Genomic DNA, 16,254 nt, shown 5'->3' with positions numbered 1-16,254 from the left:
CACATGTATAGTGCTGAACCTATGATCGTTTAATTGGAGTTGTTTGGGGCCTCTGCTTTGCCTTTTAGCATTTTAGACTATTAATGTAGTTGTAATTATTATCATTATTATTATTATTATTGCTGTTGTTGTTATTTTTAGTGTTGTTATTGTTATTATTATTATTATCAATATTACTTGTAGTAGTAGTCGTGGTGGTAGTAGCAGTAGTAGTATGTTACTAATGATACATACATACTTAATTAGAATACATAATAATGAACTACATTTAATTTATCCTAATGAGCTATTATTGAATTCTAAATGTAAATTTTTGTAATTCAAAGAATCTTTGAATAAACATGTTTACTATTCCTAATACTATTTCTACCACAACTATCACAACTACTATAAAAACTACTACTATTGTGTAAAGTAATGATTTCATTTTATATTATATGAGCACAATTTGAATGGTTCTAGACTCTATTCCTATTATGTTCAATGTTTTGTAACACAGAAAATTATGCTTTACCCAATGTGTTGTGAGTAGGGCTCCAAGTTTTATGACATTAATTTTTTTAACATTTCTGTCTGTCTTTATCTATATTTATCTTTGACCCCTTTTAATAGTATTTATCCCCATCCTTATTTATTCTTATTCATCCTTATATATATTCATATTTCTATTTGATCTGCATTATCAGTATTTATACCCATCCTTATTCATTTTGTGTTTGACAAACAAGTGAAGTCGTACCTAGCATATTTCCACATTTATTTAATTGTTAGATGTGTACTGACAATTAAATGTCTGCTGAGCTTTAGTACTCTAAGCAGTCAAATATAATACCAAAATATACACATGATTACATATACTAGCATTATAATACAAAAAAGTGCACATGCAGTCATTAAAGAGAATTTCATCACTGTTTGAAGCACTTCACCCTGTCACTCTGCACAGGTTTTTGCCCGGTAATCCTGAATGATAGCATGCTTAGTCACCGAAAAGAATACTAATTTTCAATGTTTTCTGTTTTTAACACAAGTGCTCTAAATGCTGGACGATAACATGTATCCATCCTGAATGAATTGTCTCTGCTAGTAAAGAGTGTCCTTCACCATCACAAACTAAGGGCCTGATTTAGAACTCGGCAGATGAATTACTCCGTCACATCGGTGATGGATGGCCCATCCACCAAAATCTAAATCCCATTATATTCTATGGGATTTAGATTTTTTGTAGATGGGACATCCGTCACTGTTGTGATGGAGTAACCCATCCTCTGAATTCTAAATCAGGCATTAAGACTCATTTCTAGGAGGGTATCCTTTAGGTCAGAGGTAAAAAATAAAGGTGCGATGATGGGTGAAAGGTTTTCTTATCCACCACAGCATCAGAGATCAGGCTTCCAAACTCACAAAGTTGGAAAGACACACTAGTTTTTGTGATTGTTTAGGATGTATAGCAGTGTGGTATTAGTTAAATAACACCCATTCCAAATATGTTTTCAAGTATCTTCATATTTATCACTCAGGGCCTAATTAGAGTTTGGCAGACGAGTTACTCCATCACAAACGGATTTCCTATCTGCTGTATTACGAGTTCCATTGGATATAATGCACTTGTAATGTGGCATACAGAATATCTTCCAAACTCGAAATCAGGCCCTCAGTATCTTAGAAATTTCAGACATGTATCTATTCCAAGAGATCCTACTTGTGGGGTGTGTGAAAAGGTAAACATGCTTCATCTTCATTATTCCCTTCCCACACAAATGAACTCTAAAGATTAGAGGCAACAAACCAAACCTGATTTTATCCTTCCACACACATTAGGTTATAGGTATGTATTTCTTTGAAATGAAAGATGATTCCATTTTCTTTTCAGCATTCAATGAAATTGGTTGGTATCCTGGACTTGCAGAAAAGTACATGACCGCAATTCCCAATGTGACAGTACCTAACACCACCTGCCACCTTCCACGGGCTGATTCATTTCACATGTTCAGAGATCCTGTCACAGGGGACCTTCCATGGCCAGGACTGATATTTGGCCTCACTGTAATTGCAACATGGGTTTGGTGTGCAGACCAGGTAAAGGCTACTTCTTTTGCAATTTTGGTACTCATGTAATATCTTCAAATCCAGCCATGCATTGATTTAAGAAACCAAAATGATACTTGACTCATTGGTTCATTTTCAAGTTTTTTATCCATTGACAGAGCTTGATTGGGAGTGAGATGATTGTTCGAGATAAGGTCCTATTAATTTGGCATTTGAGAATTGTATCCTCCTTGTCTACTTTTATGAATTCCTTTCAAGTTTCCAGATTTAATTAACTTTCCAAGAAGACCTCACCTTCCTGGAGAGAATTCTGTAACAATGGGCTCACAAACAAAAGAGTTCCTAAGCTAACTAATTTGGGTCTGTACCTGGGACAGATGACCACTACAAAAAGAAGATCCCTGAGATCAATGTAGTTGACATCTAGAGAATTTATTGTGGTGATAAGAATATATTAACTCATTCTTATCCATCCTATCACTACATATTTGGGAGTATATGTATTTTAAAGTAGAAGCCACTTCAATAAATCATTTAAATCCCATTACTAGCACAGCAATAGTGCGCTGAATTATACAGTATGGCTCTTGGAATTTCATAGGTTCACAAATATTTGTTGTCATGACAGTGCAGATGACACCATCAAAACCCTTTGTGCATTCCTGCAAATCCAGAAAAAATATGAATTTTGAGACTGAATTAGGATGTAGATTGCATAACATGAGACATTTTAGGATGAAGCCTATCTTTACAATATATGTCAATAATGTATTGAGGTATAACATATGTATTCTTAACTTTCTCCAAGAAAACAGAACTTGAAATGATTGATCTGTGCCAGAATTTGTGGACAAGGGAAGACCTGGGTGACACAGAACCTATCATCTTAGAGGACCATGGTATATACCAATGTTTAATCTGAGGCATCCCTACCTGAACCTCAGGTCCAACAGCTCCAAATCAATCTGCTAGCTTTATTTTAAGTTGAAAAGATAAAACCATCAACCTATGTACTACTTTCTGTTCCTTAAGAATAGCCTGAATACAAACTAGATTAAAGGTATTTTTGTACCCACATCGGATCTTTCAGACTATCCGTCTGATAAGAAATAGAAGAAAATTGCTTGGCGATAGCATTTACATTAAACTATAATGGTATCAAAATCCATCAAGCTGTGCTCATGTTCAAAAGTCTAGGAAGGCATATGTGTCTCCTGTTAGTTTAGCAACAAGGCAATATGAATAGCATAGTTGAGTATTAATGGAGTCTGCCATAAATTCAGGACATTAGTACATTTTGGAATTAGGTTTACCATAAGTAGAGAATGGTGCAATAATATTTCAATGGAGCCATGGCTAGGACATTTGCTATTTCCTAGAGGGCTGTTATTTGTATAGCAATTCAAATATTGCCATTGATGGTAAAAGTATTGAATAGCATTGGATGGTGAAACGTATTGAGGATCTAATAAAAAATGCAAGAATTTCTACGGTCCCTGAACATGTTGATTTCCCTATCACTCTTATGAATTTAAAACCTACCTTTGGGGCATGCAAGTTACGTTTTAAAACAGTTTTAAAATCTATGGCTATTGCTGAGCTATGAAGGGGCAGCATTACTGTCCCAAAACGTAAAAATGAAGATAGGACATTACAGCTAACTAGAGCTTGATAGCATTGTAAATTGAATACAGCAAGCTTTTAGCCAAGACCCTTTTGCAAGACTTAAATAACTTGAATGAACAAAAATACATGATTTCATTTATTCGGGGTGGTTTTAGGAAAGGGGTATCAGCGATGCTTAATGTAACCACCCTATATTTGATGATGTGCATCTCTGGCTCTCAGAAGGCAGGACTGCTGCTTTATTGACTACCTACTCTGCACCATTCAATACAGGATTCACATTTCATTTCTAGAGGAACAGGACATGACAGGAATTGAACAATCAACACTAGCACTCATTTATGTTTTATATTCAGGCACATAGGTGCAAGTTTACAGAGGTAACTCTTCCACACAAACCTAAACCTGTTAATGGATTAGATAAAGCATGCTATACACTACAAAGCTTGCTACCAATTTAGCATGCCCAAGATGCTTTCCACCATGCCTTGGCAGTGCTAACATTTATTTTCATGTCTGTTTGGAGGATCTAATTATAGTCCATCAGTCATGATTGGCCACCAAAGATTTTTAGATGTATTAAATGTATATACATATGAAAAGTGCTTGAGAATGAACAATATTAAAAAAGTAATAATTTTTGGAAACAGCCAGAATTCTAGATCATTGTCAAAACGAGGTCAAATTAGAAGTTATATCGTATTACAACTATTTGGGAATTTCTTTTGATCATTATCTACAATCAAGATGTGTCCAATTGCACACATAGGGGGTCATTCTGACCTCGGCGGTAAAAGGCGCTTACTGCCGGTCAGAAGACCGCCATAACACCGCCGCGGCCGCGGAAAGCCGCCACGGTCATTCTGACCCACAACGGCCAAACCTCCAAAAATCCGACCTCCACTGCAGGCCGCCACATCAGCGGGCAGCGATAAACTGGAGATGACCAAACCTCCACCGTACGCCCATGCCATTCTGACCCACGAATCCACACGGCGGTCTTTCAAACGCGGTATTCCATTGGCGCTACACACCGCCGCGGTCAAAATACACACACAGCACCAAAACACAGCCACATTGGACAATTCGAAATACACACACCTGATACACATACACACACCACTCCCACACAATCAATCAACTATAAAACACACACCCACATCACCCACAAACCCCTGCGACCACAATTACTGAGAGAAGGAGAGAGAGACACAGCAGACAATCCATAGCAAGACACACTGAGGCACACTACACCATCACACACACCACATAGTAGCACAAAGCACCACACACCAACATACTCATCATCACATACACCACCCCACACCTCACCCACACCACCCCATGGCACCCCAAAGGCACCCACGCTTTTCGGACCAAGAACTCCGGGTCATGGTGGAGGAAATCCTAAGAGTGGAACCCCAGCTCTTCGGCTCGCAGGTGCAGCACACCAGTATAGCTAGGAAGGCGGAGCTATGGCAGCGGATCGTGGACAGGGTCAACGCGGTGGGACAGCATCCCAGGATTAGGGAGGACATCTGCAAAAGATGGAACGACCTACGGGGGAAGGTCCGATCGATGGTCTCCAGGCACAACATCGTGGTCCAGAAGACTGGCGGCGGACCCCCACCCACCCCTCCCGAATTTACATCATGGGAGCAAGACGTCTTGAACATCCTGCATCCTCAGGGCCTCGCTGGAGTAGCCGGAGGAATGGACTCTGGTAAGTCCAATCTCAACTACTATATCCCCCCCACCCCACCAGCATGCCAACCCACACCCCCACCCTCACCCCCAACCCCCCAGCACACATCCTCCCTGACAATGTCTCACCAGCACAACCCACCCAACCCAACACCAAACCCTGAATGCCAACACAAATCATGGACACCCATCACCTAAGCATGACCACTGCACTAACCCCCCCCCCCCCACTAACTACCCTCACAACACCTCCCTCAAGGGAATGCCTGCACTGGGGGACAAGGGCACCCATAACACGCACGCTATTGCACACACAGAAACAATAACCAAACTCTCTTATCCCATGCAGGACCCGAACGCCAACACACCAGCCAGGAGGGTCCAGAAATGTCCATCCCACCCCCGGAACAGGCCCACAGTGAGGATAGCAGCTCTGTCGACAGTGAACCTGATGACCAGCCCGGACCATCGGGGACCTCTCGGCAGTCGGTTCCCCTCAGGCAGCCACAGGCCACACCAGACCCGACCCCCTCTGCCAACACCAGCACAGCTCCCACCCAGCGGGCCCATGCCTCTGTCTCTAGGACAGCTCAATCAGCGGTGTGTCTGCCACTACAGGGCACCCAGGCTAACCCAACACCCCAACAACAACAGGGACCTGGGGGCAGTGGTAGCGGCCACACCGTCCAGGGGACAGAGGCCGGGGGAAACCGGGCAGCTCGGAGGGCTGCTGTGCGACAGGGGGGGGAGGAGAGGCCCAGGGAACCCACTCTCCAAGAGGCCCTCACCACCAAACGATGGCGACGGTACTGGCCAGGTTCACTGAGATCCAGGCACAGCAGGAGGAACACTACATGGGGTTCAGGGAGGAGCTGAGAATCATCGGGACCGCAATGGGGACCATCGTCCTGGCCCTCAACAGGATAGAGGACGCGTTGCGGGACCATGTTGCACCACACAGGGCCCCTGTCACTAGCCCGGACCAGGAACAGCCTACCACCACTGCCGGCGCTAGTGGACAGGAGGCCCCAACACCACGACAGCCCACCAGAACCCCACCTCCTGCTGAAGAACAACCACCCCGTAAGAGGAGCCTGAGATTAAAAAAAACGACAGAGTAGGATGTCAAGACCCCCGCCAGCAGGACATACCCCCTGAAGTCTTCCCACTGTCCCACATTGCCACCCTGTCCAACCATGAACTGCCTATGCTCCATCCTTCCACAGGCAAAAGGACAATGCACCTGTGAGACTGAGAACTGGACTCTGCCATGGATATTCCTCCACCCCCACCCATCACCCTTAGAATCACATGTACCGATATCTAGCACTGTAAATAAATCACATATTGCACACAAATCAGTTTTGAGTCATGCTGTATTATTAACAAATGTATTACATATTACTGTTCAATATCTGTTCTGTCAATTACTCATGACAACATACCAATGTCAATACGGTGTAGTTCATGGGCAAACCAAGCAGAAGTCAGGCACTGAGTCATACAGCACTGAGAAGGGAAGGGAAAGGCAAAAATTAATGAAAAAGATCTGGGGGGAACTATAGAAAGTACAGATGCAGGAGGCTATAAGCAATTGTGAAATGGCGTGGGTGATTCTTACCTGTGTGTTACTGGAAATACTGTAGTATCACTCTGTCCCTATTGTCTGTGTCGTCCTCTTCGTCTTCCTCCTCTTCACTCTCCACAGGCTCCACGGCTTCTACAACACCACCATCTGGACCATCCTCCTGCAGGAAAGGCACCTGGCGTCGCAAAGCCAGGTTGTGAAGCATACAGCAGGCCACGATGATATGGCACACCTTCTTTGGTGAGTACATTAGGGATCCACCAGTCATATGCAGGCACCTAAATCTGGCCTTCAGGAGCCCAAAGGTTCGCTCAATCACCCTCCTAGTACGCCCATGGGCCTCATTGTACCGTTCCTCTGCCCTGGTCCTGGGATTCCTCACTGGGGTCAGTAGCCACGGCAGGTTGGGGTAACCAGAGTCACCAATTAGCCACACACGCTGTCTCTGTAGCTGTTCCATCACATAGGGAATGCTGCTATTTCGCATAACATACGCGTCATGCACTGACCCAGGGAACTTGGCATTTACATGGGAGATGTACTGGTCAGCCAAACAGACCACCTGCACATTCATAGAATGGTAATTCTTCCTGTTCCTGTACACCTGTTCATCGTCATTTGGGGGTACTAAAGCCACATGGGTTCCATCAATTGCACCAATGATGTTGGGGATGTGTCCAAGGGCATAGAAATCAGCTTTCACTGTAGGCAAATCACCCTCCTCTGGGAAAATGATGTAGCTCCGCATGAGTTTCATCAGGGCAGACAACACTCTGGACAAAATCTTGGAAAACATAGGCTGAGACATCCCAGATGACATGGCCACTGTTGTCTGGAATGAGCCGGTTGCAAAAAAATGGAGGACAGACAGAACCTGCACTAGAGGGGGAGTTCCTGTGGGTTGGCGGATGGGGGACATCAGGGCTGGCTCCAGCTGGGCACACAGTTCATGGATGGTGGCTCGGTCAAGTCGGTATCGTAGTATTATATTGCGTTCTTCCATTGTCGACAGGTCCACCAGCGGCCGGTACACGCGAGGATTCCTCCTTCTCATCGCAAGTCCCAGCGGACGGTGCCTAGATAGGAGAATATGGAGTACAGAGTCAATCCACTCACAGGTACGTACAACACAGCTTGCACAGTACAGGTAAATGTATGGGTTGCTATGTTTGTATGTGTGCCATAGCAAGGCCTAGGCCTGTGTGACGCATTAGAAATTAAGCCATGTGGGCCCTTGAAATGGTGGATGCCTGACCTGTGAAGTGGGACAATGGGATGTGAGGTCACTGCGCTGGCGGGGCACACCGTGGCGGTAGGCGGTCGAAGACCGCTGTGCGAAGACGCATTGGTTAACATTGAAGCCTATGGGTTTCAGGAGCCAATGACGATGTGCGCCGGCGGTCGCGGTACGCACAGCCGCGGGCGTGACCGCCATTTCCTATCTGCTTAATCACTCGAGACCTGATCATCCACAGGAGAGGACCTATACTGCAAGTGCTGCTGTGAACTCGGTCTGGAAGTGACAATGGCTGCTGCTACTGGTGAAAGGGCCCCCGCCTTCAGTTCAGAAGAGTTGGAGAAGCTCGTGGACGGGGTCCTCCCCCAGTATGCGCTACTCTACGGTCCTCCAGACCAACAGGTGAGTAGACTGAGTGCACATTGAATGGGTTATGCCTGTGTGGTGTGGGGGGGATGTAAGTTGGTGGGTGGGGAGGAAATGAGGAGTGCAACGCATGACAGATGAGAGAATGGGACCCATGGCAAGGTTGGGGGGGGGGCATGTACTCCAAACATGCAGATATGTGACGGTTTCTCTTTCCCACCCTGTACATGTCAAACAGGTGAGCGCCCATCAGAAAATCGATATTTGGCGTGCCATCGCCAAGGAAGTCCGGAACTTGGGGGTCCACAACAGACGGGGCACCCACTGCCGCAAGAGGTGGGAGGACATCCGCCGCGGAACGAGGAAGACCGCAGAAACACTGCTGGGGATGGCCTCCCGACCTAGGAGTGGTGCCAGTCGCACCATGACCCCCCTGATGTCCCAGATCCTGGCGGTGGCCTACCCTGATTTGGATGGGCGCTTAAAGAGATCACAGCAGACACAAGGGGGTGAGTATCTGCACATTCTCCTATCTGTATGCGCAGTGGAGGCGTCTGGGTGGGGGAGGAGGGCTGTGGGTGACATTAGGCCAGGGCGCTTTCTGTAGTGTAGTCCTCTCCCTTAGGCATGGCCCTGTGCCCCTGCCCCCCACCTCTGTAGGGTGCCAAGTGCAGCTACCCATGCTCCAGCATCACCCATGTGCGAGTCTGTTGTCCCTAGACCTGTTGGCCTAGTCAGAAGTACTGAGTAGTGTACCCCAAGTTCGCGACTTAGTGCATGAGGCACCTGTGTCTGTCCTCTCCGCAAAGGGTATTGATAAGGCATGCACTCAACTTTGTTTTATTTCTCCCCCCACCCTTATTCTTTGTTTTCTTGTGTTTTAGCATCATCAGGCGGAGGAGATTTGGCTTCGGAGCACGAGGGAGCTGCAGGTCACCAGGCCCCGGTGGGCACTGAAACAGACACCGAGGGCACCAGTGATCCGGAGGGCGAGGGGAGCACCACAACGGGGGCCGGTGGAGACCCCAGCGACACGGACACGTCCTCGTTTGGGAGCTCCCTAGCGGTGGCGGCAACATCTGTGCCCCCCCGCAACAACAGGTACAGCCGCCACCCAGCGCACCAGCACCGCCCTCCCAGCAGACCCTCAGTCTTCGCTCCGTGGCCGCTCGGCCAGGAAGGCGCGCGTCTCCTTCGCCCCAGGCACCTCAGCCCCTGCCTCTGTTACCCCTGCTGCCCTCAGTGCGGAGCTCATTGACCTGGTGAGGACGGTCATTGTTGGGCAGACTACCCTTCTGAATGCCATCCAGGGGGTGGAAAGGGAGGTGCATCGGAGCAATGCCTACCTGGAGGGCATTCATTCGGGTCAGGCTGCCCATCAACGAGCGTTCACTGCTCTGGCCTCAGCACTGACGGCAGCCATTGTCCCTGTCTCCAGTCTCCCTCTTCTATCTGCCTCCACCCTTTCTCTATCTCCTGTACCTCAGCCTATCCCATCCACACCATCAGACCAGCCTACACACACCTCAACACCCAAGGCCAGCTCATCCAAACATAAGCACCACAGAAGACACAAGCATTCACCCAAGCAACACACAGATGCAGACATATCAACAGTCACTACCACCTCTGTGTCCCCGTCCTCCTCGTCTCCCTCCTCCCTCCCTGTGACGTCTACACTCACACCTGCATGCACACCAACTTCAGCCAGTTCTTCCACCACCAGCACACCATCCACTACAGTCCGCACACCTGCAGTCACCACCCCCACTGGCATTTACACGTCCCCTGTGTCCTCTCCCACTGTGTCTGTCACTCCCTCTTCCAAGACACATAAACGCAGGCAGACACCCAAACAACAGCCAACCACCTCACGACAGCCTACGTCCCAGTCACCTGCACCCAAGGACAGCACACCTGACTCTCATACAACCACATCCTCTTCCTCCACTTCTCTCACCACTACTCCTACCCCTTACCTTGGTCCCAAGAAATATTACCTCTCCAATCTTGACCTCTTTCCCTCCCCTGACCCACCCCCTCCAACTGGGAAAAGTCCCAAGGGCACCTCAGCCACCACCAGCCCAGCTTCTAAGGTGCAAGTGGTGCATGGCATGTGGAGTCCACCCTTTGGCGGCAGTGATACTTCGGTCAGCAGCAAGGGGACAGCCAGCCCCCCCCCAGGCAAGAGGACCCGGAAAGTGAAGGGCCGCCGTGAGTGGACAGAGACGGCTGCCCCCAAGGAGGTAACTCCGGCCACTTCACCTGCCACAACAGCCAGGGGAGGCAAGGGCCCGAGAGCCCCATCTAAGGAGCGGAAGGACAGCAGGGCGGAGAGGACAACCACCAGGAGTGCGGAGCAGGAGGGCCCCACAAGCCCCATCCCGGCTGCAAGGGACGACACCAAAGGGCCCAGGACTCCGTCCCCGAAGGGGCCTGACACTGCACGGTCGGAGGGCGAGTGAGCAGGGTGTCCAGGCCAGGTCTGACTCCCTTGACATACTGCAAGAGCACCGCTGAAGAGGGCCCCGCCGTGAAGACAGGTACCGCTGAAGAGGGCCCCGCCGTGAAGACAGGTACCGCTGAACAGGGCCCCGCCGTGAAGACAGGTACCGCTGAACAGGGCCCCGCCGTGCAGAAGAACACCGCTGAAGAGGGCCCCGCCGTGAAGACAGGTACCGCTGAACAGGGCCCCGCCGTGCAGAAGAGCACCGCTGAAGAGGGCCCCGCCGTGCAGAAGAGCACCGCTGAACAGGGCCCGCCGTGCAGAAGAGCACCGCTGAAGAGGGCCCCGCCGTGAAGACAGCTACCACTGAACAGGGCCCCGCCGTGCAGAAGAGCACCGCTGAAGAGGGCCCCGCCGTGAAGACAGGTACCGCTGAACAGGGCCCCGCCGTGCAGAAGAGCACCGCTGAAGAGGGCCCCGCCGTGCAGAAGAGCACCGCTGAACAGGGCCCCGCCGTGCAGAAGAGCACCGCTGAACAGGGCCCCGCCGTGAAGACAGGTACCGCTGAACAGGGCCCCGCCGTGCAGAAGAGCACCGCTGAAGAGGGCCCCGCCGTGCAGAAGAGCACCGCTGAACAGGGCCCCGCCGTGCAGAAGAGCACCGCTGAAGAGGGCCCCACCGTGCAGAAGAGCACCGCTGAACAGGGCCCCGCCGTGCAGAAGAGCACCGCTGAACAGGGCCCCGTCGTGCAGAAGAGCACCGCTGAAGAGGTCCCCGCCGTGAAGACAGGTACCGCTGAAGAGGGCCCCGCCGTGAAGACAGGTACCGCTGAATAGGGCCCCGCCGTGAAGACAGGTACCGCTGAACAGGGCCCCGCCGTGTCAAGCACCGCTCCGCTGGGCCCTTCATCACAAGCACCGCTCCGCTGGGCCCTTCCTGTCAAGCACCGCTCCGCTGGGCCCTTCATCTCAGGCACCGCTCCGCTGGGCCCTTCCTGTCAAGCACCGCTCCGCTGGGCCCTTCATCTCAGGCACCGCTCCGCTGGGCCCTTCCTGCAAGCACCGCTCCGCTGGGCCCTTCCTGTCAAGCACCGCTCCGCTGGGCCCTTCATCTCAGGCACCGCTCCGCTGGGCCCTTCCTGCAAGCACCGCTTCGCTGGGCCCTTCCTCTCAAGCACCGCTCCGCTGGGCCCTTCCTGCAAGCACCGCTCCGTTGGGCCCTTCCTGTCAAGCACCGCTCCGCTGGGCCCTTCATCCCAGGCACCGCTCCGCTGGGCCCTTCCTCTCAAGCACCGCTCCGCTGGGAACTGCCGTCTCAGGCACTGTTTATGGTTCACTGTGCCCACCATGCCTCCTCCTTGACCAGTGGAGACTGTCATCCACCGGATGGACTGTGGCTTTGCACTCCCCAGGATGGTACAGTGGGCAACCCACCCACTGCAGAGACATTGAGAGACTGTGGCTTTGCACTCCCCAGGATTGTACAGTGGGCAGCCCACCCACTGTAGAGACATTGAGAGACTGTGGCTTTGCACTCCCCAGGATGGTACAGTGGGCAACCCACCCACTGTAGAGACATTGAGAGACTGTGGCTTTGCACTCCCCAGGATGGTACAGTGGGCAGCCCACCCACTGTAGAGACTTTGAGAGACTGTGGCTTTGCACTCCCCAGGATGGTGCAGTGGGCATGGTGGCTCCTCGTGGATCTGGCGTCGTGGACTCATGTGGCTGTGGTGCCCCCCCCCTTCCCTTCCCCCTGAGGTGCCTGTAGTTTTAACATCTGATGCCCCTGCAGTGTTCTCTCCAAAGGACTCAGGTCTCCTGTGTGGGCTTTGCCCTTGTTTCGCGAAACATTGGCCCACGGACATGTTAGATTCGTAGGATGTGCAGGACTTGTTACTTCAGTTATTTTTTTTGTAAATATTTATCACGGTTGGTCAATAATTTCCAGGAGCTTTTTTTGTACATAAATATTTATTCTAAATTTGGTTGTGTCATTGTATTTTTTACGGGTGTTTGGGTGGTGTCACTGTGACTTGTTGCTCTGCATTGGTGTGTACATATTGGGGGGGGTGTGGGTCGCATATGTGTGTGCCCGTAACCTTTCGTCCTCCCCCCTCCCGTGTGTCGTAGGTGCAGTACTCACCGTTGACGTCTGCGCCGGAGTTCGTACTCGTGGTAGATGAGCAGGTAGACGAGAGCAGGTATGATGTTCAATTCGGGTTCCATGCTGTCCGGATTCCGCGTGGAGTGTCTCGAGGTGAGCGTTTTCCATTGAAAATGTCTGTTTCCGCCGTGTTTTTATCAGCGGGGCTCCCGCCCCGGAAAAGGTGGCGTATCGTGATAGGGTGGGCGGTACATTGTCTGCCGCCTGTCTGTTGGCGGTGACCGCCGCGCTGTTTGTTTGTTCCGCCGTGGCGGTCGGAGTGTTAAAGCGGCGGCCTGTGTTGGCGGTTCCCGCCAGGGTCAGAATTGCATTTTTTGGATCGCCGGCCTGTTGGCGGATTGGCCGCCGCTTTATCACCGACCGCCAGGGTTAGAATCACCCCCATAATATTGTCTCTGTTTGTCCTGTTCCAATAAACATTATGAAGAGCTCTCTTTTACAATAAAGACCTCTATGATCTTGTGTTGCTCATATATTTGCTCATAGTTCAGCTAAGCAACTAGACATCAGGGAAAGCAACAGGCTTTGTAAAGGTTTACATATTAATCCAGCAAACTGAGGAGCTTTGGAGCGTGGTATTCCATCTGTTTTCAAGTGAGCCGAATCGGCATCTATAAGTTTGCACATACTGTGGTCTGCAAAATCATTTAACTCAATACAACTATTCAGCTATGTAGAGATCAGAACTTGACAAAAAATAAGCGCAAAGTTTTACCCAAGGTAAAACGTTCATTAGCAAAGCTGTCTTCATGATATTCAATCATTTATGAAATTAAGAATATAGCCAAAGTTGTACAATCAATACATTTCTCTTCCACCCAAGCCCTCCAATTATGTTACCGCTTTAGTATGTATAAATGCCAAAGTAAATGTAGTAAAGATGTGCTTCCAAAAACATGGTGGGTGATGATTAAGGGGACTTATAATGTTCTATTCTAATTGATGGTTTAACTATAACCTCAGTTTTTCTCAAATAGATTTGATTGGAATGTCAGATGATTTCTCTCAATGATAAGACAGTATCAAGTTTTCCTTTTTATATACCTCCTCTTTTCTGTAGAGCATAAGTTGTATTTTTGACATGTTAAAACAAACAATTTAAGGTCTGATTTAGTGTTTGGTGGGCACAAAACTCTGCCACAAACTTTGTGGGGAACCCTGACTGCAAACTAATGGTAAGCTCACCCATTTGAGAGTCAGGGGGACTGTCCTGTTTTTGATAGAAGTACCACCACTAGCTCTGCCATCGGAAATCCTCCACCAATGGTCCGGCACACTTGGGGATGTCGGTATACGTAAATAAGATGTCCATCCTGTTTAAAGTGGAGAATCTGATGTACATCTTTTTCCCTTTAGTACCACCAGGGACACTGTGGTGGTCATTCCGACCCTGGCGGTAAACACCGCCAGGGCCGGGGACCGCAGGAGCACCGCCAACAGGCTGGCGGTGCTCCCTGGGGCATTCTGACCGCGGCGGTTCAGCCGCGGCCAGAAACGGAAAGTCGGCGGTGTACCGCCGACTTTCCACTGCCCTGAGGAATCCTCCATGGTGGCGCAGCTTGCTGCGCCGCCATGGGGATTCCGACCCCCATACTGCCATCCTGTTCCTGGCGGTTTCGGCCGCCAGGAACAGGATGGCGGTATGGGGTGTTGTGGGGCCCCCGTAAGAGGGCCCCACTTTGAATTTCAGTGTCTGCATAGCAGACACTGAAATTCGCGACGGGTGCAACTGCACCCGTCGCACCCCTTACACTCCGCCGGCTCCATTCGGAGCCGGCATCATCATGGAAGGGTGTTTCCCGCTAGGCTGGCGGGCGGCCTTTTGGCGGTCGCCTGCCAGCTCAGCGGGAAACCCAGAATACCCGCGGCGGTCTTTTGACCGCGCAGCGGTATTCTGGCGGCCCCAGCCAGGCCGGCGGATACCGCCGCCGGCTGGGGTCGGAATGAGGCCCTGTATGTCCAGGATCAGTGTTGAGCAAAACGATTGGCAGCCACCAATCTCCATATACAGTGCTAGGGACTCACTAATTAAATTTTGCACAGGCACAGGGCTCCACAGCCAGTGAAGGAACAGATTCATATCACTCCTCCTATGAATCCAAACATTTCCAGGTTTTAAAGGATGGGGTGGGGTCAAGAACCTACATTCACATTCAATATGAGACATGGAGAGGGTTTCTTTTTCTAATAGCATACAACTGCCAATTGGGAAACAAAAGAATCAGGTACGGGCAGAAGTCGCTAAAAAATTGGAAATAAGAAGTTGAGGTTTTATTTGTGATCCAATTGGCTTTTAGGAGAACCCAAATGTTTAGCTGCAGAGTGCTATGTATTGTTGATCTCAAAAGTAGTATCTGTGCTTCTTTTTTTTAATTGGAAGGAAGCAGCAAGTTCTTGTTCCATCTCCGAACACTGCCTTTCCGGATATTGCTTGAACTGCCTATGGTATGCAAAATGCAATAATTTGTGAGCAAGAAATATTTTGACACTTGCCAGTACAATGTCAGAAGAAGGAAATCTACCTGCACAGTACAAAGATGACCACTATAAAATGCACTTGGTGGAGCAAAGTTGCCTTTTCAAAATTGGAAAGTGGAAAAGCATGCTGTCTCAAAATGAAATTGATATCAGTGCAGCCTCTTTTTACTTTTGCCTACACTGGTGATATGTTAGGTTAATACATTGTACACCCTACAAAATGCTCAAAATATTACAGTGAAGCTGTGCAAATTATCATTTTGTTTTTGTATTTTTATGTCATGTGTGTATCGCTTAGAGCTCACTGGATTGGTAATCCAGGCCTAAAGAAATGTGTTGGTTGACTTTGTGATCCAGATATGTAGTCAGCATAAAAACATACCTGTAGCTAAAGAAATGAGCTTGGCAGAGCAACATGCCTTGTTAAAGGATTCTTCTTTGTTGCTAACAATTAACCCATCTGAGATGTAGATTGTTTCTACAATGAGGGTGCTTAGTATAGCTTGAGGGACATGAAAGAAGTATGATCTTTCACCCAAGGACAAAGAGTGTGAGGAACAGGAAATGTGCATGCATGTTCCAGTAGAAGAACTG

General features: G+C 49.2%; 1 protein-coding gene across 2 annotated transcripts in view; it reads left to right on the top strand.

The window, feature by feature from the left end:
• SLC5A9 (solute carrier family 5 member 9) overlaps positions 1-16,254 on the top strand; it is a 763,977-nt gene that overhangs the window by 422,209 nt on the left and 325,514 nt on the right. For both annotated transcript variants that reach the window (XM_069232707.1, XM_069232706.1), the window contains one exon: positions 1,874-2,079. In XM_069232707.1, coding sequence (XP_069088808.1) covers positions 1,874-2,079 — 206 coding nt within the window. The remainder of the gene's footprint in view (positions 1-1,873; positions 2,080-16,254) is intronic.

This window comes from Pleurodeles waltl, chromosome 4_2 (assembly GCF_031143425.1).
Source record: "Pleurodeles waltl isolate 20211129_DDA chromosome 4_2, aPleWal1.hap1.20221129, whole genome shotgun sequence".
Classification (NCBI taxonomy): domain Eukaryota; kingdom Metazoa; phylum Chordata; class Amphibia; order Caudata; family Salamandridae; genus Pleurodeles; species Pleurodeles waltl.
The sequence above is the reverse complement of the archived record's forward strand: the minus strand, read 5'-3'. Positions and strand labels throughout refer to the sequence as shown.